We start from the raw sequence: 25,063 nt of genomic DNA, 5'->3' as shown, positions 1-25,063 counted from the left end.
ATCTCCAGTCAAGAGAGAGGGGCTGTTTCCCTGCTGCCACACCTGGTTTCTTAGGGGACAGGGGACAGGGTGGCATGTCACACAGATTCAGCCGACTCAGCAGCGTGCCACCTTCTCTGTGCCTGAGTCCACACCACGCTTCACACACGTGGACACAGGGCTGCCGGCAGCTTCCGGAACAACTCCCCCTTCCCCCTAAACCCATCCCTCCCCCCAACCTGGACTTGGCTCTTCTTGGGACGAGGTGAAGGTCCAGGAGCTGGACAGGACAGACGCGTCTCGGCCACCACTCCAGCCCTCGTCCTCCACCCAGCCACCCACGCCTACACCACTAAGCTCGAGTCCTGATGGATACTCTCCTTCCCCCGCAGGTTCACTTGCCCTTTTGTGGAGAAATTCTCCATTGACATCGAAACCTTTTATAAAACTGATGCTGGAGAAAACCCCAATGTGTTCAGCCTGTCTCCTGTGGAAAAGAACCAGCTGACGATCGGTAACCGTCTACCCTGACGCTCCCAACTCCGGGAAGGGCAGGAGCCCTGCAGGGCTGAGTTCCCGGTTTCCCCGCCCGTGGGCCCCTTGATTCTGCCCCTGATCTTCAGGCCTGGCAGGCTGCAGACCAGCTCCTGTCCTGGGCGGGGAGGTTAGAGTCCAAGCAAGCCTGGTCGGAGGTGTGGGGGCAGGAAGGATGGGTCTCCTCGGCCCCATTTCCCTGATGTGCCCACTAAGGCTACGTGCGTTTCCCACTCAAGCCCCTTCCCTTCATCCCTTCAAAGTGTCCCCATCCCCAGAAATGCATGCGTGTGCTCGGGGGCCACATCAGGCTGACAGCCATGCGTGAGTGCAGCAGGCCGGATGGGGCCTGTGTCCCCTTGACGGTGGGCGGCCTCTGCTCTACTCCCCTCTAGCTGACTATGCCATGTGGGAAACAGGCCCCATTTGTTAAATCTTCTCTTTCAAGTGAGGCCAGAAATCAGGGTTTTCATGTGAAATCTTCCAATTCCTAAATGTTGACAACTAATTAAAAATCTTTGTAAATATGCCACCCAAACAAGACACATCTGTGGACCAGCCGCACCTCAACAGGCCCCAAGCCCGTAGGAACAAGCCATTGTGGTTCCCAGACGGGTGCACGGCTGGTGTTGGAGGGGTGTTGATGAACTCCCAGGCGGCCTCAGAGGCCTGGAGGGCAGTCCCCTGAGACTCCTCCCTCCTGCCGGAGTTTTTAGGCCCCAGGGGGTTTTGGGAGATACCTTAGCTTCCTAGGGCCACCAGAACGAAGTACCACAGACTAAGGGACTTAAGACAACAGATACTTTTTGTCTCACAGTTTTGAGGTCAGACGTCAAGGTCAGGGTGTCAGCAGGGTTGGCTCCTTCTGGGGTCCCTGAGGGAGAATCGGTTTGGGCCTCTCCCCTAGCATCTGGGGGCTGCTGGCAATCTTTGGCGTTTCCTTGGCTTGTAGACTCATCACCTCAGTCTCTCCCTTCATCTTTACATGGTGTTCTCTCTGCGTGCATGTCCGTATTCGAATTTCTCCTTTTTTTTTTTAATTGAAGTATAGTTGATTTACAATGCTGTGTTAGTTTCAGGTGTATTTATTTTTTAATTGAGCCAAATTTCTCCTTTTTATAAGCACTCTAGTTATATTGGATTAGGTGCACCCTAATGACCTCACTTTAATTAGATGACTTCTTTAAAGACCCTGTCTCCAAATAAGGTCACATTCTGAGGCCCTGGGGACCAGAACTCCAATGAATGAGTTTAGGAGGGGACACATTCTACCCATAACAGGAAGGAAGGGCCCAGCATGACGCAGGCCCTCTGGCAGCTCTTGTCCGGCCAGCTGCAGGCTCCCCCCGAAGGCCTCCTGCCATGGTTCCTAAGTCCCAGCCCCCCCCTTAGCGGCCTTTGCCTGCCTGAGCGGGCTGGGCACGTGGTCTGCTCCAGGAAGGATGTGCATCCCTCCCCACATCCTGCTGCCCTCGGGCCACTTCTGACCAGTCACTAGTTTCGGTGGGGCCAACGCCTGCGTCTGTAAACCACAGCCCAGACTCAGTGCCAGCAAGCCAGGGAGACGAGACAGTCGGGGCCCGGTCGGGGCAGAGCCCCCCCAAGTGCCGTCGTCCCCACACATCTGAAAGAAGGAGTCTCTGAGCCACAGAGCCTGTCCTGAGGTCTGCCACTGGCACACGAGCCCGTCTACCACATGCACACCTCGGGGAGCCAGCCCAGCAGGATGGCTTTGACTTGGGAGAGGAGCCGTGTGACAAGAGGTGGTCCTTCCCAGAGTCACTGTCCCGCCCCTCACCCAGGTCCCACCAGCCCCCAGTGCTGTTTCCCCAGCGCCCAGCCCCATGGCATCTGCTGCCCACTCTCAGGCACATCCTGGACCCTCTCAGGCCCGACGCCTCCCGCTGGGCCCATCAGACGTGGCTTCCGGACTCTTCCCTGCTGATCTGTCTGGGAGGGGCTTCCCAGCAGGCCAGCCGCCTTAAAGCTCATCTGTAGGGCCACTTCCCCTCAGGGTGCCGGCCGGGCACAAAGCCTGGTGAGAGATGGCGGATGTGTCCAGCTGCATCCCCATCACCTCTGCCCACGTGGACACCCTGGTGGTTCCCCAAACTCCCCCACCTCCTGGTTCAGTGTCACATTCTGGGACGTTCTTGGCCTCACAGTTCTGCTCCTGTAGCTGAAACGCCAGCTTTTCTGGGAAGCTTTACTCTTTTCCTCGCCCCCGCCGCATCCCACATCCTCCATCCTCATCTCGCCCACGCTTCTCCAGCTCATCACCTTATTTATCCGCTTTGGCAAGTGTGCCCAAAACAGGGGGGTTGCTGAAATGATTTGAAAAGGCAACAAGGAGAGCCACAGGTCCTGAGGGTGGGGGAGCTCGGGGTCAGGGTGGACCAGAACGATGTCCTCACCCCCACGTCGGGCCCCGTGGCACATCGAGGCCTGGGGCCCCACGAGGATTTGGGGGTGGCAGGGACATGGCGAGGAGACTGGATGGGGAGGGGTGGGGTGGAGGTTGGGGCAGACGTTGTCACTCACGGGGTCTCCCCGTAGATTTCATCGACATCGTCAAGGACCCCGTGCCCCCCAACGAGTATAAGACGGAAGAGGACCCCAAGCTGTTCTACTCGACCAAGACCCAGCGGGGGCCCCTGTCTGAGAACTGGATCGAGGAGTACAAGCAGCAGGTCTTCCCCATAATGTGCGCCTACAAGCTCTGCAAGGTGGAGTTCCGCTACTGGGGCATGCAGTCCAAGATCGAGCGGTTCATCCACGACACGGGTGAGCGCGCCCGGCCTCTCCGTCTGTGTGCCCCTGTCTGCCCGCCCTCTCTCTCTGCATCTGCCTGTCTTACTCTGGACAGGCGACCCCCAAGGCCCACATGCAGCCACCCACCTGGTTTCCCTTGACCGTATAAACACTTGCCGAGCGCCTACAGACGACAGGCAGTGTACGCCTGCCCCAGACACTGCAGACCGGATGGTATTTGTAACACGTGATATCCACCCGCCGTGGGGGGAGCAGCCCCAGGGGACTGCCCCCCTGCTGCTCACAGCACCTCTCGGCACCCCAAGGCCAGACCCCAGGCCCTGCCCCGGCACTGCCGCCCGCTTTGGGCTGGAAGTCCCAAGGGAGAGCGTCTCGGACATCCTCCTGTCCTACACCCACGCCCGCCCGGCCCAGAGCAGGTGCCCAGGGAATGGGACAGCAGATGCCCAGGGGTTCTAGAAGGAGCTAGTGCCGACCCGGGCTCCTCCCTGCCCCCCAGTCAGGGCAGAGGTCAGTGCCCAGGGCCTGGTTTTAGCCCCAAGACTCATGATCCAGGAGTGGCACCCAGGCAGACACCTGCTCACTCCAAGAGCAAGGGTGACTGTGTAGCCATGAGCAGAGTCACAGCACTGATGGTGTGCTTCACAGGTGTCACATCAGCTCTCCATGGCCCTGCAGGGTGGCCACTGTCACCCCCTCCAACCCCCATTTGCAGTGGAGGAAGCCCAGGGCCAGCCCTGGGTCTGAACCCAGATCTGCCGTCCCAGCCGTCCTCGTCTGTGCATCACATCTCATCAGACGGTCTGTCCAGTGTGGGTGCTGGCTGACCCTGAGGGTGGCATGCCTGAGGCCACGGCCCGGGGCTTGGAGGCACCCTCCTAGGAGCAGGGGTGAGAGGGAGTTTCTCCCAGGCAGGCTTTTGGGAATGAAGGGATATAGAAAGGACGGCTGGGGAGGCCGAGTGGCCTGAGCAAAGCTGCAAGTGGGAATCGGGAGGTGAGCCCGGAGGAAGGGTCGCCAGAGACCAGCCTGGGAACGAGGAAGGGCCGGACCACCTGGGAAGCCGCTCAGCTTTCTCTAGGAAAGCAGGAGGAAGACTCAGTGATGACCCTTCCGGGTTTGCCCCCCTGGAGAAACTCAAATGCACGTTCCGGAATGTTCAGAGCAGCAGGATTATAAAAGCAAAACGGACAAACAATGAAAGTGAGCCAAAGGCCCGCTGGCAGGAGAAAGAATAAATAAAATGTGGTATTTCACACAAATAAATACCATACGGTATTTCACACAAATAAATACCATACGGCAGCATACCGGCAACTCACCCAAGAAGGGGAAGTGGCAGAAAAATCCATGCAGCATGACACATACATGTAAATGTCAACAACATGTAGGCCAGCCCAACATACTGTATAGAAAAACACGGAAAGAAAAGCAAGTGACAAACACAAAATTCAGGATGGACCCTTTCAGGGTGGGAGGAAGATGTGTCTGGGAGGGCGACCGTGGGCTCCATGTTACTGGTCACGTCTACTCCCTCGATGGGTGGTGGCGGGGCGGGGGGGGGGGCGGGGGCAGGGCGGGGGGACATGCTTTATTTCTTCTTAATGGTTTTTAAGCAGCCTATTGAGGCCTGATTTTGCATCTGTTATAAGAGAAGTTTGAGTTCCGTAAGCCTGAGTGTGTTTGCAGAGTAGTGCACACAGTTCTAGAACATTCCCTGCCCCCAGAGTCTTTCGCAATCACCCCCACTCTCATCCCCACCCAAGGCGGCCCCCATCTGCTTCCTGTCCCTGTGGTTCTTCTGTTCTTTATACCTTAAAAGTATCTTATTTTCCATCTTATTTTCTATATATGATATATTCCTATATATCGTACTTTATTGTATTTTATATCTTATTTTATATCGTATGTGTATATATTCTGTTTAAAAAAGAAAGGACCACCGTGCTTCGAACTTGAGGTTGACTTTCCCGTGGGAAATTCGACAAGAGAAGTGTCCTTGACTCTGAGATAGGAAACACTCAGGAAGTCCTTCTCCAGCTCCCCACAAGGCAGGAATTCCCCCCCGTCCCCCCCCCCCGCAAAACTCAGCATGGCTTCTGAGCAGACACAGTACCTTGGGAAGCCCCAGTACCCCAGTTACAGAGCCACTGTGAGCTTGTGAAGCCATCTGTGAGCCGGACCCCTCATTTACACATGGGGAAACGGGCACGAGGGCAGTGGTTTGCTGGAAGCCACGCAGTGGGTGAGGGGCAGAGCCTGTCCTGCACCGCGGGGCACCTCCCAGCCTAGGAGTCCCCGGGGGCTCTAACACGGCTCTGTCTCTCTCTCCCTCCCCTGCAGGCCTGCGGAAGGTGATGGTGAGGGCCCACCGGCAGGCCTGGTGCTGGCAGGACGAGTGGTACGGGCTGAACATGGAAAACATCCGGGAGCTGGAGAAGGAGGCGCAGCTCATGCTGTCCCGCAAGATGGCCCAGTTCAGTGAGGACGACGAGGGGGCCGCGGAGCTGGCCAAGGACGAGGCCCCCCAGGCCCAGGCCCCCAGGGAGCCCCCACAGCCCAGCAGCAGCGGTGGGGAGCCCCTGGCGGGCAGGGGTCTGAAGAAGCAGTGGTCCACGTCCTCCAAGTCGTCCCGGTCGTCCAAGCGGGGAGGTGAGCGCACTCTGTCCCCGCGGGTGTCCCTGCCCTCTGCTCGTCCACCCCGGCGACTGCCCCTGCCAGGGCAGCCCCGTGCGTCTGCCGGGGACTCCGAACTCTGAAGGTGGACTCTTGCTTTCGGACCTGCGGGCCACACCTGTGGGACTCAGAACTAGTCACCTCCTTGTAGCCTCCTCCTCGGAGTGAAGCCCAGGGCGTTGCCCCAACCCTGGCAGGTTCCCCCAGACTCACCCACCCAGACTCACCTACACAGCCCAGCTGAGACAGGCAGGCTGGCCACGTGGGATCCCCACTCCCAACCCCTCCTGGGACCCAGCCGGCTGCAGCTCTGAGCCAGGGTTCCAAGGCAGGGTGGGGGGGTCTGGGTGCGCTGCACCCAGCACACCCAGGAGAGGCTTCTGCGCCTGAGGGAGCAGCCAGGCCAAAGGACCCTGAAAGGCTTCAGATACTCAGAAAGGCCTTTCTCTGGAACTCACTTGAAAGTGCGGTGGTTATTGGGGAAACTCGGTGTATTTTGTCTAAAACACCAGGAGTCCCACCCACTCCCGCAAATCCACCTTTTCCCACACCAGACTTGTGCTGTGCTGAAGGGACCCATGGAGACACACGCATCGATACCTTTAATCTCACTTCCCACCCCTGCCGGGCATCCTTGTCTGTCAGCCCCGCCGTGGCAGAGTTGAAGGGGCTCGCTCCTGGAAATTCCCTGGCGGTCCACTGCCAGGGCCCGGGTTCGGCCCCTGGTCGGGGAACTAAGATCCCGCATGCCACGCAGTGGTGCAGCAAAAAAAAGGGAGGGGGCCTCGCTCCTGAGCAGATCAGGTCTAGGGCATAGGAGTGGACCCAAGCCTGGGCGACTGCACATCCTGGCCTCATACCTGATACCCTCCCCCATCCACGTCCTCCCGGGACAGGACTGCACTGTGCCAGGTGGGCTGGGAGATGCGTCAGAGCCCTCATTTCTCCATTGCATCCCCTTCTGAGCCCTCCTGGCCCTACTCCAGCATCGTCGCACCTGCCTGCCTCCGCCCGTTTATCCCAGTGCTGCTGGGTGGTCGGTCAGTCTGGGGTTTTGCCTTCCAGCGAGTCCTTCCCGCCACAGCATCTCGGAGTGGAGGATGCAGAGTATCGCCCGGGACTCAGACGAGAGCTCGGATGACGAGTTCTTTGATGCTCACGGTAGGCGGGCACCCTGGAGCACACGGGCCTTCCCAAGAGGGGGAGGGGAGGGGTCTGAGAGAGCGGCAGGGGATGCAAGTCAAGGTGGGGATTACCTGTGAAGAGTTCTGGCTGAACAGCAGCACGTGGGGGCAGGGGCAGGATGCGAGGAAGCCACCAGGAGTCTGGGGTCTCACACTCACCTCAACCTGGCATCAGAATGTGCACGGGGTCTGGCAGGTGGGGACTGTTCTCTTGAACCCCCCCACAATGGATTTAAAATCAGACAGTGACATTTTTTCCATATGTGAATTTATTCCCAAAGGGAATTCCCTGGCGGTCCAGGGATTAGGACTCGGTGCTCTCACTGCCATGGCCCCGGGTTCAATCCCTGGTCAGGGAACTAAGGTCCCGCAAGCCATGCGGTGTGGCCAAAATAATAATAATAATAATCCCCTAAGAAGCTTTACAAAAGCATAACTTCTTCTCATCTTCTAATGTTTGTAATTACTGTCTTTTCATGATTAAATTAACACACACCTAATGTAGAAACCTTAGAAAATACAAACAAGTAGAAAATACATGAAGTACCCTTTTTCCCGCAAATCCCAGAATAAGCACAGCAAACAGCCGGATAAATCAGCCACCTGTGCTGGGGAGATGCACCTACCAAACGTCCTCGCTTCGTACCTTGCCTTTCCTCTTGAGGAAGTAAGGGGGCCAGCGGTAAGGTATAGGGAGACAGGTTTGCAGTTTATAAGGTGGGACGCACTCAGAAAGGGACAGGGACTTGCCCATAGGCACACAGCAGGGCAGAGGCAGATGTGGCCCTGGGGTGGGGACCCGGAAAGGGAGGCAGGTGGTTCCTGAGGCAGCCTCTGCACCTGGGGCCTCCCTGAGGTTAGAGAGGGTGTTTGGGGCATCCCATACTCCCACTGCCCTCCAGCCAGGCCAAGAGGCTGAGCCCCCCCAGCTCTGTGTCCCTGATATGAGGCAAAGACACATCTAATGTAGAAACTTTAGAAAAAGCTGGAAAAGAGAAGAGACAGCAGAGCAGGAGATGCCAGAGCCGCAGTGTCCTGGGGAAACTGTCCCAGTGACCCACAGAGGAGGGACCAGCCACGGCAGAGCCCAGACAGCTGCTTCCTACCCAGCAGTCATGGGTGAAAGTTCTCAGAAAAGCAGAAAAAAAAAAAGTCATGGATGGAACTGTTCATAGCAGCACTTCTCACTAAGCAGTCGTTCTGTGGACATTGAAAACAGTCAGGAACATCATGGAGAAACAAGACGTGGTCCGTCCATACGATGGAATATGACTCGAGCACGAAAACGGATGAGGCACTGACATGTGGTTGAAACTTAGAAACACCATGGGAAGTAGAAGAAGCCAGACAAAAGACCACATTCTGGGGCTTCCCTGGTGGCGCAGTGGTTGAGAGTCCGCATGCCGATGCAGGGGACACGGGTTCGTGCCCTGGTCCAGGAAGATCCCACGTGCCGCGGAGCGGCTGGGCCCGTGAGCCATGGCCGCTGAGCCTGCGCATCCGGAGCCTGTGCTCCGCAACGGGAGAGGCCACAACAGTGAGAGGCCCGCATACCACAAAAAAAAAAAAAAAAAAAGACCACATACTGTATGATCCCATGTATGGGAAATGTCCAGAACTGGCAAATCCATAAGGACAGAAAGTCAACGGGTGGTTGCCAGGGTCTGGGAGAGGCGGGGGATGAGGCATGACTGCTAATGGGGACAGGTTTCCATCGGGGCAGATGGAGAAGTTCTGGAACCAGATAGAGCTCATGGTTGCACAGCATTGCGAATGGACCAAATGCTACTTGAAAATGGTTAAAATGGTGAATTTTATGTTAAGTGAAAGTTACCACAATTTTTTGAAAAACATCAGGCAGAAGCCCCGTGAGTATGTGGCCGTGTGTCCATCCTGTTAAGGAAGGGAGAGCATAGAACCAAGTGGGGAGGGCCACACGGGCCAGAGAAGCATGGGAGCCCCCAGAGCGACCACTCTTAGGCCTCCCAGCGCCCCCCTCCCCTGACTCCCTGCCCTTGATCAGGGTGCTGAAGCCCCTCTCTCTCCTCCCCAGAGGACCTGTCCGATTCAGAGGAAATGTTCCCCAAGGACATCACCAAGTGGAACTCCAATGACCTCATGGACAAAATCGAAAGCCCTGAGCCAGAGGACACGCAGGGTAACCAGCTGGGGGCTGCAGGCTACAGCCTCCTAAGGAGGAGCACCGAAGCACCCAGGGGGGTTGGGGGGACACCTCGGGCCCTGCTTGTCACGGTCACAGCCTCTGTCCGCTGGGCCTGCCCCTTTACTCACACCCACCCACCGCTTCTGTGTTGCAGACGGTCTGTACCGCCAGAGCGCCCCCGAGTTCAGGGTGGCCTCCAGTGTGGAGCAGCTGAACATCATCGAGGTGGGTGCCAAGGTGGAGAGGGCCAGGGCTGCAGCGGGGGGGCAGGGCGTAAAGGACCAGTCCCGCGGGGGAGACCATGGAGGCGGAGCTTGGCTCCCACAGCATCATGTCCACACTGTCCTGGGCACCACTGGAGAGAGGCCTGGGGCCCAGCCCCTCTGATGCCCCTGAGAGCCAGTAGGGACTGCAGACAGCTCCCTCGAGGAAGGCCTTGACCCCGCTCCACCCTTGGAAAGCAAAATGAGAAACTTGTAAATTCCAGATCAAAAATAGGATCTTCACCGTGTGCTCAGCTTGTCTGAAGTCCCTGAAGGAAAAAAGATAGAAGGGGAGGAAGCGAAAGTCATCTAGGCAGAAGTGATGTGGCCGCCCCGCCGGGGGTGGGAAGAGTCTAATTGTCCAATCAAACTGTCCTGGTAGAGCGCTTGTGTCCGCTTCGGGGGTTCTTTGCATGGAGCTCACGCCCCTTCTCCTCCTCCACCTGTGGGCGGCCAGAGCTGTTTGCAGTGGGGCAGGAGCCGGGGCAGAGTGGGGTGTCACACACTGCGGTCACCTCACTGCTCTGGCCTCTAGCTGCCCGAGGTGGAGACGGCACCTCTGGGGACTCAGGACCCGTGGGGAGTTTGGACCGCGGAGGGGGTGCATCCGCACCGCCCTCCTCCTCTTGGGGTTCTCTTTGAGGTCTGAGGTCGAAGCGGGCTTTTCTAGATGGGTAACTGGAACGAGGGGAATTGATTCCCAGTTGCCGGTTAATGGCGATAAAGCAAACGGAGCCCCCTCCTTGCCTTTGGCGCACACAGCTCTGACGGCCCCCCAGGAGGGGCAGAAGGGGCCTCGGGCTCTGGATCTTCCTGGGGATGTGCATTTGGACCCAGCACTGGTTCTGGGACACCGCCATCCAGAGTCAGATCCCTTTGCTGGCAACGGTTCCCAAACCGGAGCCTCTTCTCCCAGGCTCAAGGAAGGAGGACGGCTTTACCTAGTCACTGCTGGAGACCCCTGGCTCTCCAGAGTGGGCTCCCAGGCCCCGCCTCCCAATGGCTCTGTTCCCACTGGGGTTCGAGTCTCAGGCAGGGTGTGCCCCTGTAGAAAGCAGTTTGAATGGGAGGAAAGCTGTGTCTCGGACCGGCCTCCTGGGTCCCTGAAGAGTCCCCAGCCTCCAGCGCTGGGTCCCAGCAGCCCGGCACAGGCAGGATTCTCTCAGCCCCGCACTGCCCAGCCCTGCCGTCCCAGGTGACTAGGGGCCACGTCTGGGTGACAGGGAGGGTGCTGTAAGACGCGCCTTCCATGAGCCTCTCGCCTGGCTGTGTTGATCAGTCTTTGGGACCATCAGGTGCTTCTATCCTGGCCTGTGCTCTGGGCAGCCAGTGACCACACCCTGCCTTGGGCCGTGAGTTCATTCCTGCCCAGGCCCTGTGGCCCACAACCGGCCGATGACCAGCCCCCTCTTGGGGACTGAGGCGGCCCAGCCTTGCCTCCACCCCAGGCCCAGTACCACCTACCAGCCTTCCTCCCGCCCAAAGCCCTCTGCTGCTCAGAGGCTCCCAGCCCAGCCCGACCCGTTCCCGGTGGGCTTGCCAGTCCCTGGGTTCAGTGCCCAGTTCAGGGCCAGCTGACCCCCCATGGCCCCTCCAGATGGCTTCAGCTCCTTGTTCTGCTCCTGAGTTCCGTAGGGACAGGCTCCTCTCTTCAGCTCCCTTCCCCGCCCCCCTCAGCCCCTGACATAATATGGGCAAGGCAGGTACTCACCTGTGGCTCTCTTGGGCCCTGGCCCTGGCCTCCCACACCAGAAGTCACACACCAGAAGCCAGGGATGGGGAGAGGCCCCTGGGGATGGGGCTACAGCCTAGGGTAGCAGAAGAGCACTGAGCTGGTGGCAGGAGCTCTGGGTTCCGGTCCAGCTTGGTACTGATGCGCTGTGTGATATTAGACAAGTCCCTTGTCGTCTCTGGGCCACCTCGTCTCTAGATAGAACAGTTCCATTCCCATGGTGGATGTGTGTAAGTCTCACTTGGACTTCATAAGCAGGGCTGACTCCTCACAAATGAGGGGGGTTCAGATAGACACACCTGCGTTGCCCTCCCCACTCTAAGATGCTGGGGTTATGCCACCTCTGGGACATCTCTGCTCTTGAGGACCTTGGTCTTAGAGGCTGGGAATGGCAGGGCCTGGGGGCCATGGGCCTGGGGCAGCGGGGGAGGGCCCGTGTAGATGGAGGGAGAGCTCAGAGCTGCTGGCTGAGCGGCCAAGCTGAATCTGAATCCCTGACCCCCGCCGCCCCTCTTTTTCTTTCTTTTTTTTTTCTTTAATTGCTTGCCTCAGAATTTTTTTGGTTTGGATTGGTTTGGTTCGGTTTGGTTTTTGGCTGCACTGGGTCTTCGATGCGGTGCACAGGCTTCTCTCTAGTTGTGGTGCGGGCTTAGTTGCCCCGCAGCATGTGGGATCTTAGTTCCCCAACCAGGGATCGAACCTGCATCCCCTGCATTGGAAGGTGGATTCTCAACCACTGCACCGCCAGGGAAGTCCCCCCCAGCCCCTCTTAAGAGAGCCTGTGAGGGCTTCCCTGGTGGCGCAGTGGTTAAGAATCCGCCTGCTAATGCAGGGGACACGGGTTCGAGCCCTGGGTGGGGAAGATCCCACATGCTGCGGGACAACGAAGCCTGCGTGCATAGCCCCTGCTTGCGGCAACCAGAGAAAAACCTGCGCACAGCAATGAAGACCCAGCACAGCCAAAAGTAAATGAATAAAATAAAATAAATTTTAAAAAAAAGAGAGAGAGCCTGTGACAGACCGACGTCTGGACACAGACACACGGAGGGCAGGCAGGCCCCAAAGGCCCGCACGGGGCTGAGCCTCTGCCTGCCCCCCAAGGCTGGAAGCCCAGAAGCCCCTGCCTGGGCCCGCAGATGGGAGGTGGAGTTGTGCTTCGGAAGGAAGAGACCCTCTCCCTCCCTGTCCTCTTGCCCCTGTCAGGCCAGCAGGGAGCAGGGCTGAACACAGAGGGGAGGGGAAGAAGCAGCTGGGCCTCCCCGGGGGAGGGGCACCAGGCCCTGGAGCAGAGGAACTGAGAAGGGGTCTCAGAGGGAGTGACTGGGCCGCCACAAGCGTCCCCCCAGCAGGACAGAAGCTTCGGCCAGGAGCCGAGTCCCCAGGGAGTTCACCCCCCCCACCCGCACAGGACGAGGTCAGCCCGCCGCTGGCCGTGCCGCCCTCCAAGATCCACGTGTTGCTGCTGCTGCTGCACGGAGGCACCATCCTGGACACGGGCGCCGGGGACCCCGGCTCCAAGCAGGGCGACACCAACACCATCGCCACCGTGTTCGACACCGTCATGCGCGTGCACTACCCCAGCGCCCTGGGCCACCTGGCCATCCGCCTGGTGCCCTGCCCGCCCATCTGCTCCGCTGCCTTCGCCCTCGTCTCCGAGTGAGTGCCCAGGCTCGCTGCCACCTGCCCCTCCCCTGGCCCTGAGGGTCAGGAGACACCCCACCCCCACCCCAGCCGCAGTACTGGGACCACAGTGCCGACGTCCAAACCCGCCGTCTAGCCTGTCTGCCGGGAGACGGCACAACCTACGCAGATGGCTGAGCCTAGAGTCCTGGAGGGGCCGGGGCCCAGAGCTGAGCCTGTTTCTGCATCTGTAATGTGGGGATGCTGACCTGCCTCTGACATACTGGCCTTACTCCCCGGCCCTGTTCCCCATGCCTGGCCTGGAAGCATCCCCACGAGGTTTGCCAAGCCAGGGCTGAGGCTCTCAGGGTGTCAGGCAGCTCCTGCTCTGATGCTCAGGTCAGGGAAGAGGGGCCCACTGGGCTGAGCTGAGGCCACCTGCTCTCTCCTGACCGGTCTCCCGCCCCCAGCCTCAGCCCCTACAGCCACGACGAAGGCTGTCTGTCCAGCAGCCAGGACCACATCCCCTTGGCCGCCCTGCCCCTGCTGGCAACCTCTTCGCCCCACTACCAGGAGGCCGTTGCCACAGTGATCCAGCGGGCCAACCTCGCCTACGGGGACTTCATCAAGTCCCAGGAGGGCGTGACCTTCAACGGGCAGGTGAGTTGTGGGGTGGGGGAAGGGAAGACAGAAACCCTGCAGGGTGGGCTGGCCTGGTCCTCCAGGCCAGGGCTCTCCCCAGCCAGCCCTCCAACAAGCAGAGCGGGCTCTCAGGCCCCTGAGCCTCTCCCCCTCCAGGTCTGCCTGATCGGGGACTGCGTTGGGGGCATCCTGGCGTTCGATGCCTTATGCTGCAGCAACCAGACGGTGTCTGAGAGTCAGAGCAGCAGCCGCCGGGGCAGTGTGGCCAGTGTGCAGGTACTAGCTTCCCCCAGCCCCCCGGAGCAGGGGACCTCCAGGTTGAGGACGGTCACCCTCTGGCTGCAAACGTCCCAGAGGCCTGCGGAAAAAGGGAAGGGCAGAGGTTGCTAACGCAGGTGCCTAAAGGCAGGGGGTGGATGCGTGGGACAGGTGGACAGCTGCGGCGCGGCTCAGCCTAGGAGCACGGCAGCTTCAGCAGGCGGTGAAGCAGGGTCTGCACTGTGGGGAGCAGGCTCTGGTCCTGGGGGGTGGATCCTCTGAGCTTCCCAGTAGGAGACAGCACCCAAGGTCCCTCTGCTGCAGACTAGCAAATGGCCTGGCAGGCCGGGCGAGGCAGCGGGATCAGTGGGAGATCAGCAAGGCCCACATGGGCAGGCCAGGCCAGGAGTGAAGGCTGGGGGGGGACCGTGGGGCACAGAGGGACAGGCCTTTTCCCTCGCTGGCTTGGGTGAGAGGCCGCTGAGCAGTGGCCAGTGGGCCTGGAGTCAGGAGGGCAGACATGGCTTCCAGGACACTGAAGAGGGGGCCAGGCCAGTGGCCACCGGGCAGTGAGCCTGCATGGGGCCGTTCCAGGACACTGACCTGCTGTCCCCGGGCACGACGGTCAATGCGGCACATGGTGGAACCCTGGAGAGCAGCCGGCACCTGAGCCGCAGCAACATCGACATCCCCCGGAGCAACGGCGCTGAGGACCCCAAACAGCAGCTGCCCCGCAAGAGGAGTGACTCGTCCACCTACGAGCTGGACACCATCCAGCAGCACCAGGCCTTCCTGTCCAGGTGGGTAGTGAGGCCCGCCGCCAGGTGAGGTCGGGGACTCTAAGACAGAGGGACGGCTCAGAAGTGAGAACATGGATAAGAGGGTGCTGGAGGCCCCCCGGCCCTTGTCCTGTGATCCCCAGACTGGGCCACGGCTCTTCAGCCGGGAGAAGGTGCTTGTTGGGTACGGCTGTGGTCTTGTACATGCCTTGGGCCATCTTGAGTCAGAGGGAACAGATTGACCAGGGCTGGAAGTGAGGATGGCAGAATCAGGGAGCAGAACTGACCAGCGGAACTGGCGGTGTGATCCTGGTCAGGGCTGTCCCAAAGGCGGTGGGCTCCCTAGAGAGGTTGGGACCTGCTGTCACCGGAGGTGTCCCAGCAGGTGCTGGACAGCTGCACTCACAGGACCACACAGGGGCCAAGCCTCGTTTGGGCCTGATGACCCCTGAGGAGCCTCTTTCAGGAGGCTAAGGACAGGCCAGCCCCGAGAAGGGCTGTGGTGTGACCTCATTCGTCCCCCGGCATCTGCAGCCTCCACGCCAGCGTGCTGAGGAATGAGCCCAGCTCCCGCCACTCAAGCAGCCCCACCATGCTGGACGGCGCAGGGGCCGTGGGCAAGTTCGACTTCGAGATCGCTGACCTCTTCCTCTTCGGGTGCCCGCTGGGGCTGGTCCTGGCCTTGAGGAAGACTGTCATCCCCTCCCTGGATGGTGAGAGTCCCTGCAGGGGAGGAGTGAGGCGGGGGGGTGGGGGGAGTGGGCATGAGCTGGGCAGAGGGTCTCAGTGGACCCCTGTCATGAGGCCATGGCCACCTCCCAGGCCCCTTCCTCCTCTTTTCTGCACCCCCCACCAAGGACCCATTGCTCTCCTTTGCTCCAGCTTCAGCAGCTCAGTCCCTGGCCCCATTTCCCAGCACGCTGTTTCGTTTAATCTCCAAGGCACCTCTGGGAGCTGAGGTCCAGAGATGGAAGGGGCTGCCCCAGGATCAGATGGGGCCAGACCCAGTCTCCCAGGCCCAAGGTCTTCCCATAAGGAAGAGATGTGAAACCAGGCACCCCCAAAGTCTCCTCGATCGGGTGGCCTCGCAGCCCCAGAGGGACCACAGCCACGCTGCTCCAGGTTCCTCCTCATGGCTACACACACAGGGAGACAGAACCTGTGGGCTAAGCAGCCGTCAGAGCGGCAGTCCCTGCCCAGTGCCCCTGGGATCAACGAGTGTGGTCCAGGGAGAACTGCCATCCTACAGGAGCTGTGCAGGGGCCCCAGCGGGAAACTGAGGCTCAGAGAGGCAGGCGTAGACACTTGCCCAAGAGCAAGTAAACAGTGGCTTCGGTATGAGCGCACAGCTCAGAGACACTGATGTTAGGGCAACGTCATCTGTAAGGGTGAAAAACCAGAACCAACCTAAATGGGATGCGAGCCGGTTAAATCAATCGCGGCACAGCCATACAGTGGAATACCCCGCCGCAGTTAAAAAGAATGGGGCGGAACTAGAGTGCTGATACGAAAGACTCCCATTTATTGTGTTAAATGAAAAAAAAGCATAGATTATGTTCAAAAAGCATAGATTATGTTCCTATTTGTATGTATTTTTTAAAGTGAGATATAGGTTACTGATAGTTTATAATGACATTCACGTGATCTTCCCATCAACTATGAGATGTTCGAAAGCCCAGCCCCATCGCACAGCCTAGAGACATTTCTAATAGCGGAGGATAGCTCTACCCGGCTCAGGCCGCGCATGCGCGTGAGGCTCCCAAAAGTTGCAGGTGGGGCGCCAGCCCCGGGGCTCTGGGGAGAAAGGAGACCCTCCGTTATATGTCTTTTATCATATATATTTCTGTGCTTAAAAAGAAATTTTTTTAACCACCGTCATTATAACTTTTTCAATTAAAACAAATTTGGTTAATAAAGGGACAGTGGCCCAAACAGAATCCCAAATTTGATAGAGACACACTTTCGGGTTTCTCTGTATCCCCAACCCCGTCCCGTCGCACTGCACCCAATCCCAGCCTGCTCTAGGCCCCGCCTCCTGAGGGCGGAGCTAGCTCCAGGCTCTGCGACTCCGCCCCCACTCCGCCCCCCAGTTTTCCAGCTGCGGCCTGCCTGCCAGCAAGTCTACAACCTCTTCCACCCCGCCGACCCGTCGGCCTCGCGCCTGGAGCCGCTGCTGGAGCGGCGATTCCACGCCCTGCCGCCTCTCAGCATCCCCCGCTACCAGCGCTACCCGCTGGGGGACGGCTGCTCGACGCTGCTGGGTGAGAGCCCCATGGGCCCCCGGCCTTCGGGGAGGGTGGGACGTGTCCCCTCTCCTTGGGTGCCCCAGGCCGGGGCTGCCCTTGCCGTGCGGGGAGGGGCGTCCTGCACTGAACACCTTGGAAGCGGGTCACCTGGTATAGGTGCGGGTGCATTAGCCCCACCCACCCCAGGGAGGTAGGAGGGAGACAGCCTCACAGGCCAGGGCCTCCCCCCCCACTCCCCCCCCCCGACACACACACACACACACACACACACCCTAGGGACCTTGCTCCCCGCCCCACCACCCTGCCAAGGCAGACCTGAGGACCTGAGGGCCCCTGGCTGAGTCCCGGGCATTGTCCTGCCCTGGAAGGGACCCCGTGGCAGACAGCTCCGGAGCCTCCAGGTCACCTAGCCTGAAGCTGGGGTGCAGGAGCACGAGAGGGGGTTGCCCGTGACCCACTCTCGCCCCCCGGGAACGGCCCGTCCCACCTGCCGCCGTGTCCTAGTCCTGTCACGTCCTGGCTCTTGAGGAGCGGCGCGTGTCTGTGTCACGTCCACACAAGTGTCTATTCTTGTGTCCCCTCTCCTCTCCCCATATGCCTCCAGTTCAGACCGTGCAGAGAAGCCCCCAGCTGGTCCTGGAGGGCGGCCCCCTGGTCCCCCTCCCTCACAGGGATGGCTTCCTGGAGACCAGTACCCCGTTCTCACAGTCACCTGGCGAGACGGGCCCCACCCCAGCCCGAGCTCTGCTGAGTGTGTGTAACCCCCCTGCTCGTGGTGGCGTCTGCTTCACCGGCTGACCGCTGGTCCTCAGGGACCCCCGTGCCCTCCTTGACTACCCGGAATTTGTGGAACTGTGGTGGCGAGAAGCAGAGACCAGGCAGGACAGGCCCTGGGAGCAGGCTTGGTGCCCCCACTCTGGACACTAGGCAGAGCAGGGAGGGGACCCGAAGCAGAGGAGGTGCATGAGCCCAGAGAGGGGAGCAGCTGCCTCAGGGTCACCCAGCACAGGTGTCAGTCCGAGGGTTCTCTCCCCTGTTTGTGAGGCTAGCAGCAGGAGTTGGGGTGAGGCCTCGAGCCCGCTGGGACCCACCTGACCCCCAGGAGAAGACTTCGGTCCTGGCGAGGGCTTGGATTCTCAAGGCCCCACTCCCTCTTCCTGAGGAGGTCCAGGCATCTCCTGCACCCCGTCTAGATGTGGGTCCTGTAACCGAGCCCCGTTCTCAGGCTGGACCCAGGTGAGCCTGGCTCGAGCCCTCAGCCCCTGCCTTTGTCCCCAGATGCCCATTCAGGGCTGGCTCGATGTGACCCGTGTGTGAGGCACGTGCAGGGGGTGTTGCCTCATTCTCAGTCCTCAGCGCTGGGCATCCCTGGGAAGCTGCCCCAGGCCCCTGTTGTTAGCGCCCCCAAAGCCAGCTGCCGCGGGCTGTGGGTCAGGCCAGGCCAGGCCGAGCCCCAGAGGCCAAGATGGCTGGACTGGAAGGGTGGCCGTGGCCAGTGTGGGGCATGAGCCCGGCCGCCTTGCCTCCCTGCCCACTGTGTCTGTATTGGTCCGTCTGTCCACCCCTGCCCCAGCGCTCCCTTCTCTCTGCCTCAGCTCTGGGCCCTGAGCAGGCTGGCCCTGGCATGCTCGGGCCCATCCTCTCTGCCAGCTGTGCTCAGATACCCCTGCTCCTCTGCAGCTGGACGTGTCGGCCTTGTCTGGCACAGCGGCCACTCCGGCTGCCCCAGCCCCGGCACATGCTGGACGCCCCCTCCCACTGCTCGGGGGCTGGAGGGCCGGGCTGGGCGAGGCCTCTTTACCTGCGGTCTCTGGTCCCTGTCCACCTGCAGCAGATGCACTCCAGGCCCACAACGCGGTCTTCCAAGAGCACGCGGCCCCCTCCTCGCCCGGCACAGCCCCCACTGCCCGAGGTTTCCGCCGGGCCAGCGAGATCAGCATCGCCAGCCAGGTGTCGGGCATGGCTGAGAGCTACACGGCGTCCAGCATTGCCCAGAGTGAGTGCAGCAGTGCCGGGCCTGCCCTCCCCGTTACAGCAAGGGGGCTGTGCCCTGTCGCAGCCAGTCTCAATGGCGGCCACTGTGCCCGTCCCCCAGAGGACAGTTTGCAGCGTCTGGAGGCAACTGGGGTGGGCGCCACTGGCATCTGGTGGGTGGAGACCAGGTATGCTGCTCAACACTGTACGGTGCCCAGGACGGCCCCGCGGCGAAGAGTGATCCAGCCCCCGTGTCCATAGAGGACTCTGCAAGGAAGGAACGTTGAAAGGGGTGGCCCTGGGGCAGGGCATGGTGGGGGGGGCAGGTGCAGGTGGTGGGAGATGGGTGGTGCTGTCTCAGCTGGGGGTGGGTGGGTCTGGGAGGAGGGGTCCTAGCCCCAGGGGGGCAGGTGCTCCTTGAAGGAGAAAGCTGGGGGGCCCATTTCTGGAGAAGCTGCAGCGGTGGCCGAGGGGAGCCAGGGAGGCGAGGTCTCCTGTGCCAGCCCCTCCTGCCGCCCCAGGGGGCAGAGTCACCCACAGCCTCCTTCGCTCCTGCCCATCTCAGAAGCTTCTCAGCAGCTGGAAGCAGAGTCCGGGTCACCCCACACACACACTCCCCCGGGGCCAGCGGCCCCCTGCCACGTGACTGGCTCCCAGGCTGCCTGTCAGAGCAGGGCTCCGGGGCTAAGCCCGGCGTGGGTGTCCTCCTGGCCCGCGGGGGCAGTGGCGGCCCCAGCAGGGCTGAGCCTGTGCACCGCTTAGCCACAGCCCCAGCGTCAGGTGCCCGTCCCTGCTTGCCCTCCCCCACTACCGCCCACCGCCCTGGGCCAGTAGGCGAGCCCCAGCCTGGGGAGGGCCCCCGCCTCCCCAACTTGGACATCAGAGAAGGTCCCGGGCGTCACAGCCCTCCATGCACACACGTCGCCTTCTCTAACTGGGGTCACGCTCCGTTTCCAGGCACGCCTCACCCCCGGGCCCCGCTGAGGCCTAGCGGGGAGCTGGTGGCTTGGTCTGGGAGCACCCAGACTTCCAGGGAGGAAGCAGGAGCAGCGGGGGGTGGGGGGGGCGGCTGGATGGAGGCCGGGTGAGGGCTGGGGGTTGCTCGTCAAGCAGGCTGCAGGCGGAGAGCAGGGCCACCCCGAGCCTAACCAGGTGCACCTCCTGCAGTCACCCAGGAGGCTTTTGCAAACCTGGGCGGTCCCCGAGCCTGGAGGGGGAGCCGGCTTCACGCGCAGGCTCTGTAGACTGAAGGCCCTCACTTCACACCCTGCCTGCCAGGTGCTGAGGACAGCGGGCCTTGCCTTGGGGCCCAGGAATCGTGACTCCAGCTCTGCAAAGCCTCGCACATCCTTGAGGCCTGCGGGGGCAGACAGGGGGTCCAGGAGAAGCCTGGAGAGGGCAGTGATAAGGCCCAAGGCGGGGGGTGGACAGGACCAGGGCCAGGGCGTCCTGCCTCCGGACTGGGCGTGTCCCTCGCCCTGTATCCCCACATCCTCCCGGCTGAGCCGCAGTCCCCCACCTCCCCCTCCTCAGGCGCCCTGGCTGCTGGCTGCTCCCGTCGCCGAGCCTGGGAGAAGGAGACTTGCTTTGGCTGCAGCCCTTCTCTCTGGTCAGAGGAGGGTCTTGCCTTTGGGCTGCGCCCGGCCTGAGGGGCCAGGTGAGCCCCTGGGGCCCAGCCCAGTCACAGCCCCTCCTCTTGGCAGTTGCGGCGAAGTGGTGGGGTCAGAAGCGGATCGACTACGCCCTGTACTGCCCCGACGCCCTGACGGCCTTCCCCACCGTGGCCCTGCCCCACCTCTTCCACGCCAGCTACTGGGAGTCCACGGATGTGGTCTCCTTCCTGCTGAGACAGGTACCCAGGGTCCCGCTGCCGGGCACACCTGCACCTCTCAGGAGGCCCGACTGACACCGCTGCTGAGGTGGCCCCATTTCATAGATGAGGACGATGGGGAGCCCCACTTTCTGGCCCCAGCAGATGCCACAACCAGCAGGATGGAGGAAGCCGTGGGGATGTTGAGATGGGGTGAATGGATGTGCACCCTAACAGGCCAGAGAGCAGACTGCAGTGGGGTCAAATACTGCCCCCCGCCAAACCCTCCCATGGGTAGTGTGGCCCCTAGGGCCGCTGGCCTCTCCCCTCTAGAACAGGAAGCCCCAGGCTTGAGCCTGCCCCATGGCCTCCCTCTGTGTCCCCTCCCAGGTCATGAGGCACGACAACTCCAGCATCTTGGAACTGGACGGCAAGGAGGTCTCGGTGTTCACCCCGTCAAAGCCTAGAGAGAAGTGGCAGCGCAAGAGGACCCACGTGAAGCTGCGGGTGAGGGGTCCTCTGAGTGCCCAGGCCCCACAGCTGTCGTCCTAGTGAATCCGCGCGAGAAGACCCCATTTTACAGATGAGGAAACTGAGTCACAGAGAAGTGTGCTGTCTTACTTAATCGTCACAGTCTGGGGTTGGAGCTGTTACCCCATTTACAGACGGGGACCAGCGCCAAGGCCACGTAGCTCAGTGGCTGAGCTGGGTCATCGGGCTTTGCACCCGTACTCACGCTCCAGGCCCGTGGGAAGCTTGAGCTGAGCCCAGGAGGCCGCAGCCGCCCCTCCATCCCCAGCCCTGACCCAGCTTTGCTTCTCCTCCCCCCAGAACGTGACGGCCAATCACCGGATCAATGACGCGGTCGCCAACGAGGATGGCCCTCAGGTCCTGACAGGCCGGTTCATGTATGGGCCCCTAGACATGGTCACCCTGACCGGGGAGAAGGTAAAGACACAGGGAGCCCGCGGGAGCCCCCCACCTCGCCTCCCTCTGGCTGGGGGGTGGGAAGTGGGGGTGGGGAGGCCAAGGGCGCGGCCCAGCCACGACCAGCCCTCCCGGCTCCAGGTGGACGTGCACATCATGATGCAGCCGCCCTCGGGTGAGTGGCTGTACCTGGACACGCTGGTGACCAACAGCAGCGGGCGTGTCTCCTACACCATCCCCGAGACCCACCGCCTGGGCGTGGGTGTCTACCCCGTCAAGATGGTGGTCAGGTATGAGCTCCAAGGAGTGAGCAGGCCGGGTCAGCCTCGTTCGGGGGCGGGAGGAAGGAGCCCTGGTGGGTTCTGATGAGCTGCCCCCTCCCAGGGGAGACCACACGTTTGCCGACAGCTACATCACCGTGCTGCCCAAGGGCACGGAGTTCGTGGTCTTCAGCATCGACGGCTCCTTCGCCGCCAGCGTGTCCATCATGGGCAGCGACCCCAAAGTGCGGGCCGGGGCCGTGGACGTGGTGCGGTGAGCGCTCCGAGCAGCAGCGGGTGGGCTCGGAGGCAGGCAGCTCCGCGGCCAGGCGGCGGAGGGCCCTGGGTGCCAGAGCTGGGACATGGGGCAGGGACCCCGCAGCTGGGTCACACCTCCCAGCTGTAACCTGTTGCTGTTGATGCCTCAGTTCCCTTACCTGGGGAACGGGGCTGCTTCTAACAAGACCAGTTACACCTGCTGCAGGGGGCGGGGGTGGGGGCCGCGAGCACCGCGCTGCTGTCAGTCCGGCTGCTGCCGCCATTGTCGGCCCCTGACCCGAGAGGCGCTCTTTAGTGGCCCCCGTGGGGACTGGCTGGGCGGCCCAGGAGGGAGGACAGTGCATCCGTGGGACACCCAGGCCTGCCCCTCGCCCCCAGGCACTGGCAGGACCTGGGCTACCTCATCATCTATGTGACGGGCCGGCCTGACATGCAGAAGCAGCGGGTGGTGGCATGGCTGGCCCAGCACAACTTCCCTCACGGCGTGGTGTCCTTCTGTGACGGCCTGGTGCACGACCCGCTGAGGCACAAGGCCAATTTCCTGAAGCTGCTCATCTCTGAGGTGGGTCCCGGCTAGAAGGGAGTGGGGTGGGGACGGGCGGAAGGGCCGAGCCCGCGCCCACGCCCGTCTTACCCACAGCTGCACCTGCGCGTGCACGCGGCCTACGGCTCCACCAAGGACGTGGCGGTCTACAGCTCCATCAGCCTGTCCCCCATGCAGATCTACATCGTGGGCCGGCCCACCAAGAAGCTGCAGCAGCAGTGCCAGGTGAGCAGACGCGTCATGGCTGGCGGGCGGGCAGCCCCGGGAGCCCCGCCCCCTGACAGCCATGCTCCTCGTTGCCTTCCCTCCCCCGCAGTTCATCACCGATGGCTACGCGGCCCACCTGGCCCAGCTCAAGTATAACCACCGGGCTCGCCCGGCCCGCAACGCGGCCACCCGCATGGCGCTGCGCAAGGGCAGCTTCGGCCTGCCTGGCCAGGGCGACTTCCTGCGCTCCCGGAACCACCTGCTCCGCACCATCTCGGCCCAGCCTAGCGGGCCCGGCCACCGGCACGAGCGGACACAGAGCCAAGCGGACAGCGAGCAGCGGGGACAACGTAGCATGAGCATGGCAGCCGGCTGCTGGGGCCGCGCCATGGCGGGCCGGCCCGAGCCGGGGACAGCTGCGGGCCCCAAGTAGGGCTCCGGGAGCAAGGCGCTGTGGTCTCCATGGTGCTAGGCCGGGGCGGCCCGCCCTGCCAGGAGGCCTGGCCTGGGCACGGACAGTCGGCTGGGGCCCAGCTTGTCCCAGGGCCTGGCGGAGGACACGGGGCCGTGCCACACACAGCCCTTCCAGCCCTGCCTCACGTGTTAGGGTCTGCGGGGTTGCAGCGTATCGTGGAAGCTGGCAGGACGACCAGCCCGAGGATGACGGAGGGACCAGGACCCCCCCCCCCAGCGTGGACTGGCCGGGAAGGCACTCCCGGACGCTTGCCCTGCGTTGACCGCCCAGCATCCTGATGCCAGGCCTGGGCACCTCCCGTCCACTAGCTCGCCCCGACCCCCAAGTCCCCTCCCACTTGGTAGCAGCTCCAACGGGGGACAGCCTGCTTCTTGTTAACTCGAGTTACTCAACTGCTCGACCTCACTGGTTTTGCACTGAAGTTTGAGGGTGGAGACCCATCACCATCTCCTATGGCTACAGATCCGTTGATGTGCGTGAAAATTCAGCGTTTGCTGATCCAGGACCCGTCGCCACACAGAAGGCTCCAGGGCAGAGAATCCTTGTACAAGTAGGAGAGAAAGGCCGTATGGTATTTTCTGCAGCTCCGCCTGGCCCATGGCAGCCCCGGACTCCCAACCCCTTCCAGCTGCCCCACCGGGAGCCCCGTCCAGCCAAGGGCCTGGCGTCATCTCAGCCTCAGGCACAGCCCAGGCCGCCAGGCCGGCTCCTGAGAAGCCTCGCCTCGGGCCGTGGGGCCGGGACCAGCCGGGCTTACTTCTTCCGCTCCTCGCCAGCCGTCAGCCAAGGCCCCGCGCCTCGGCGCCCCTTCCACGTTTCTACACCTTTCTACTTCTCCAATCGGATTTCTATGAGGTTTTTTTAAACGAGCAATCCTTGGCTGCTTCCTTTTCTTAACTCTTTCAGTACCAAACGCAGCCCCTCCACATGAAAACGCCCAGCACTGTGACGGAGTCCAGCCTGGTTCTGGGTCCCAGGGCCCTGTCCCCTGCCCAGGCAGTGGGGCGTGGGCTCCCTGCCTCGCTTGACCCCCGTTAATTCCACTGAATTTCTACTCTGGGGTGAGTGGGGCACACACGTAGGTTTTTTTTAACGCCAATTCCGTTTCGATGCCGAATCCAAGAAGTCACAGCTCGCTTAGTTAGCGTCAGGGCAGGCAGCCACGGCTTCACTTCCCACCTGGTAAGGACCGCGCTGTCCTGCGCGCTGGGCCTGAGCGTCAGCCCTCCCTCCCCGGAACCGACAGCAATCTCAGCTGTGGCCTCAGCCCTGGCAGCCCCTCCGCTGCTGCTCTACCTGCTCTGAGACGGGGGAGCCTGCCAGGCCTCGGCCAGCCGTCCAGCGACCAGGCTCCTTCTATGCGAAGCTGCTGCCAACCTGGATACGGCCTCAGGGCCTCGTGGGCTGGGACGGGGAGGCGCGCAGACGGATGTTAACATTTTCCCGTGTGTAGATATGTACAGCCAAAGGGTCATGTAAATGTTCTGCAAAAGTGGGTCTGTACAGAGTGAAAGCTATTTATTTTGTGCAGCGAAAAATGTCTGGAGGGATGGGACCTTCAGGGTTTATTCATATTTAAGATGTAGCTTTTTGTTGTTGTTTCAGGCATTATGTATAAAGCGACGATTATTTTATGGACCAAGTTTTAATGTAACTGTTGCAGTGAAAGTGCAATATCTAACCCCTTGCTCCCAGCGGGAATCGCTTGGCCCGACAATCACAGCCCCGACGAGGGCCC

At 61.4% G+C, this 25,063-nt stretch overlaps 1 protein-coding gene across 4 annotated transcripts in view; it reads left to right on the top strand.

Annotated features, from left to right (window-relative positions):
- Positions 1-24,808, top strand: part of PITPNM2 (phosphatidylinositol transfer protein membrane associated 2) — a 143,793-nt gene extending 118,985 nt beyond the window's left edge. Inside the window, exons 4-24 of one of the 4 annotated variants that reach the window (XM_079941777.1) lie at positions 372-493; positions 3,070-3,297; positions 5,629-5,937; positions 7,027-7,122; positions 9,199-9,303; positions 9,464-9,534; positions 12,713-12,960; positions 13,395-13,584; positions 13,723-13,842; positions 14,419-14,624; positions 15,138-15,316; positions 16,694-16,864; positions 18,681-18,845; positions 20,527-20,675; positions 21,024-21,140; positions 21,465-21,581; positions 21,702-21,850; positions 21,945-22,094; positions 22,478-22,661; positions 22,740-22,868; positions 22,960-24,808. In XM_079941777.1, the coding sequence (XP_079797903.1) occupies positions 372-493; positions 3,070-3,297; positions 5,629-5,937; positions 7,027-7,122; positions 9,199-9,303; positions 9,464-9,534; positions 12,713-12,960; positions 13,395-13,584; positions 13,723-13,842; positions 14,419-14,624; positions 15,138-15,316; positions 16,694-16,864; positions 18,681-18,845; positions 20,527-20,675; positions 21,024-21,140; positions 21,465-21,581; positions 21,702-21,850; positions 21,945-22,094; positions 22,478-22,661; positions 22,740-22,868; positions 22,960-23,283 (3,529 nt within the window). In that variant the 3' untranslated portion in view covers positions 23,284-24,808. Of the gene's footprint in view, positions 1-371; positions 494-3,069; positions 3,298-5,628; positions 5,938-7,026; positions 7,123-9,198; positions 9,304-9,463; positions 9,535-12,712; positions 12,961-13,394; positions 13,843-14,418; positions 14,625-15,137; positions 15,317-16,693; positions 16,865-18,680; positions 18,846-20,526; positions 20,676-21,023; positions 21,141-21,464; positions 21,582-21,701; positions 21,851-21,944; positions 22,095-22,477; positions 22,662-22,739; positions 22,869-22,959 lie in introns of those variants that run through there. The other 3 variants (XM_079941776.1, XM_079941775.1, XM_079941778.1) reach the window with 3 other exon arrangements.
- Positions 24,809-25,063: the final 255 nt, after the last annotated feature.

This window comes from Stenella coeruleoalba (assembly GCF_951394435.1).
Source record: "Stenella coeruleoalba genome assembly, chromosome: 14".
NCBI lineage: Eukaryota > Metazoa > Chordata > Mammalia > Artiodactyla > Delphinidae > Stenella > Stenella coeruleoalba.
The sequence above is the reverse complement of the archived record's forward strand: the minus strand, read 5'-3'. Positions and strand labels throughout refer to the sequence as shown.